Below are 3,316 nucleotides of genomic sequence, written 5' to 3' on the forward strand. Positions count from 1 at the left end.
CATATTGAAATCGCATGTGATCTGATTATATTCCATCATTTTAAACAGAGTACTTTGTTGAGATAGAATTATTTTTCTTGATGCACGAAGAAAGAAAGATCGAGGCAACAGATTGTGCAGTGAGAAATGTGATCCTTGTTGAGATAGAATTATTTTTGGTTGAAGAAAGATCGGAACGATAGATTGTACAGTCAGAAACGTGCTCCTCGTCAAGAGTAACACCCTGTTTAAAATATTAGATAGAACACGATCGTATTACATTAGATTAGATTATGTAGAATGCAATCTAGTGTAATCTGATCATGATCGATCCAAGAACGTGGTCGGATTACATTAGATTAGATTATGTAGAATGTAATCTAATGCAATCGAATCATATTATGCACAATCCATTGTCCCAGGGGTCGATTCTGTATCTTGCAGTACAGTGCACGTGCCGATAGTGAGCGGCTCTGTCTCTTTCGAAGGGGACAGTTAGAAAGAGACAAAGCCATTCCACCTTTAGCATTTTCACCCGAGGGTCAACTCTACATCTTACAACACAGACCAGTATTCATTACAGTCAGATCTTATGTTCCAAGACCGTCTTGAATTTATCTAAAGATGCCGTACGGAATATTTCATTGGCTACGGAGTATCTCTCGGTGCACGATACAGAATTCATCCCCCTGATTCTTCTTTCTTCGCGCATCGACAAAACACAATCCCATCTCGACAAGGTACCAACGTAAGGCTGATGGCAGACAACTATCCGTAAGCGCTTAAGACTGACATAGTCGTAGACTTAAGGTAAGGCAGAGAAAAACGTAAGCCGTGGAACACGTGTTCCTTACGACTTACGTTTTTCTCTGCCTTACCTTAAGTCTACGACTACGTCAGTCTTAAGCGCTTACGGATTGTTCTCTGCCATCAGCCTTAAGGCCATTCTACAATTGCGTAAACGTAGTTGTAGGGTTGTAGGAGTAGAAGCAGTAGTAAGTGTTGTACATCAAAGTAATATACAATAGAGTGAGATACGTCGTAATTGAAGCGAGTGATTGATTAGCTTTTACGTCCTACATCGTTGTAGTCGTGAAAGATCAAGTTCAGCCATCTTTTACAACAGGCTTTACAATCGGAGATGCTAGTTTAAAACTGTGTTTTACAACACTGTACAACCGATGACAACCACGTTCACGCAATTGTAGAATGGCCTTTACTCCGTGGACAACTCCGACGGCTCTCAATTTGGCGATCAACTCAATCGACAATTGCGCTCGCACAATCGAGTCTCTAACTTAGAATAACAAAAGTACAATTATAGCAAACGCCAACGGATAAATAGACATTTTCTGTATCCGACATTACAATCAGTCACCCTCGACCCAGCGTCTCTTCGCGCGTCGAACGGCGCGAGACCGATCGCAGCATCCTCGTTAAACGAGGCGCGAGCGTCGACGGAGCTCGTCGTCAAGGTCGCCTCGAACCGCCGATCGAGTTAACGCGCTCGAGGTCGTCGCGGAACGAACGGCGCGGGGGAGAAAACGGACGACGTCATAACCTCGCCGGGACGTGTCGCGACCGACGGGGGCGTCGGCGCGGCGTGGATCCCGCTCCTTCTCTCGCTCTCTACGCGTCGTCTCTCTACACTCACGAGCGTGTATCGCATCTAGGGCGAGCCGTACGATCCGCCGGGCGACGGGCGCTTGTCATGTGGAAAAAGTCCCGCGGAGCCTCGCACGGCGTTGCGCGACGAGCCGACGTGCCGCGTGCATCGCGCCCTCGGGCGCGATTGCGCGCCCGCCGCGCGCGGCGTCGACGGCGGCCGGTCACGTGACTAGGCGCGAGGAGGCGTCAAGGACGCGCGGTGGCACGGTTCGAAATTCGAACGCGTGCACGCGTGCACGCGTGCGCGCGTGCGTGCGCGCGTGCGTGCGACGCGTTCGCGCGCGTCCCAACGGACGGAATCTCTACGCACCTTACGACGCCTGACGCTCATGCTTCGCTCGGCGTGCGACACGGTGACGGGACGAGCGACGTGACGCGGACGGAGTGCCGGAGGAGATTACGCGAGGCGCATCGCGCGGCGGCGGCGAACTGCCGAGAGCGCCGGGAGCGAAGTGCGCGAGGCGAACTCACACGAGTCCTCACGTCCGTGAGTTACGGGGAGGGGGGCAATTAGTGTTGGTGCGTGCGCCGGGGCGAGTCATTACGCGGCATGACGCGAGCGGCGATAACGTGCCCCGGCGACACGCCTGCAGCGAAGCCGTTAACGCGACGTTCGACAGACGGGCCGAGAACGCGCGCGGCGAACTGCCCCGAGAGGATCGAACTGGTCGATCGAAATAGACGTAATTCAGTGGCGAGCGTCGAAGTGTACGTAAAGATATAGCGCGTAGAAAGAGAGAGAGAGAGAGAGAAAAATGCATACTACGCATGTTGTGAAGATAATAAGCGCGTCACGTGATCGTGAAAATCGCCGGGGAATAAAAGGCGCCTTGTCCGGCGACGCCGCGACGTTCCTTGCCCGAGAAAAGGAAGACGAAGAGTCGCGCGCGCGAAAAACTTGGCTCCACGCCCCTCTCCTTTCCCCCCCTTTTCCCCATCCGGTCGCCTTTGCGTGCCGACGATCTTGAATTCGCGAGCGTCACGGAGAAACGCGGAGGAAAAAAACGGGGAAAAAAGAAAATCACCTAATCATACAATTACGCAATGCGGTTAGATAACGAGCGTGCGACGACACGCACGTCGGCGATGAGTCGCGAATCCGCGCGGGATGTTAACTTGTTGATGTATCTATTGTAAATCGTCTGCGAGCGATTGTTCGAGGTGATTGATTGCCGATTGTCGTGAGTATATTGGATTTGCGACAGGCACGAGAGGGTCTCTTGCGATTTATCGTCGGCTCCGATCGAGCGGAGTGCACGCAGAAGCGTGCCGAGAGGCTGATCGCTCGTAACAATTCCTTCCGATCTCGTCAGACGTCGTTTAACTTTAATCTTAAGTTTGTCTCTGTCTAAAGTAAAGCCTCGTGTCCACGATCCAAGAACTGTGTCCAGGTTCTAGTCCCAAGAAATGCGTAGCCAACCAACTTGCAGCTTTTCCATAAAAGATACAGGTTGATTGGTTGCACATTTCTTGGAACTAGAACCTGGACACAGTTCTTGAATCGTGGACACGAGGCTTAAGCGCCGGTCTACAATACGTGGAGTAAGAGAGAGCCCCAACTTCTAGCTTTTGGTGTAAGGCAGCTGAAATACAGGCATAATTTTTAAAATATTTGTAACACTGATTGATGGCATTTTGATTCTCCGAGAGTAAGCCTAAGAGCTGAAGT

General features: G+C 51.1%; 2 protein-coding genes across 8 annotated transcripts in view; one reads left to right on the forward strand and one right to left on the reverse strand.

Moving 5' to 3' along the window:
* LOC105561611 (ectonucleoside triphosphate diphosphohydrolase 5) overlaps positions 1 to 2,126 on the reverse strand; it is a 6,295-nt gene extending 4,169 nt beyond the window's left edge. Inside the window, exon 1 of one of the 2 annotated variants that reach the window (XM_012011731.1) lies at positions 1,958 to 2,126. In XM_012011731.1, the coding sequence (XP_011867121.1) occupies positions 1,958 to 1,978 (21 nt within the window). In that variant the 5' untranslated portion in view covers positions 1,979 to 2,126. Of the gene's footprint in view, positions 1 to 1,633; positions 1,771 to 1,957 lie in introns of those variants that run through there. The other variant, XM_012011732.1, reaches the window with a different exon arrangement.
* Positions 2,127 to 2,157: 31 nt separating this feature from the next.
* The window catches only part of LOC105561609 (mitochondrial 2-oxodicarboxylate carrier), a 5,713-nt gene continuing 4,554 nt past the window's right edge, over positions 2,158 to 3,316 (forward strand). For 2 of the 6 annotated variants that reach the window (XM_012011725.1, XM_012011729.1), the window contains exon 1: positions 2,158 to 2,355. The gene's annotated coding sequence lies outside the window, so the exon portion shown is untranslated. Of the gene's footprint in view, positions 2,356 to 2,523; positions 2,829 to 3,316 lie in introns of those variants that run through there. The other 4 variants (XM_012011724.1, XM_012011728.1, XM_012011730.1 and 1 more) reach the window with 3 other exon arrangements.

This window comes from Vollenhovia emeryi, unplaced genomic scaffold (genome assembly GCF_000949405.1).
Source record: "Vollenhovia emeryi isolate VEMERY1.0 unplaced genomic scaffold, V.emery_V1.0 DF939205.1, whole genome shotgun sequence".
Taxonomy (NCBI): Eukaryota; Metazoa; Arthropoda; class Insecta; order Hymenoptera; family Formicidae; genus Vollenhovia; species Vollenhovia emeryi.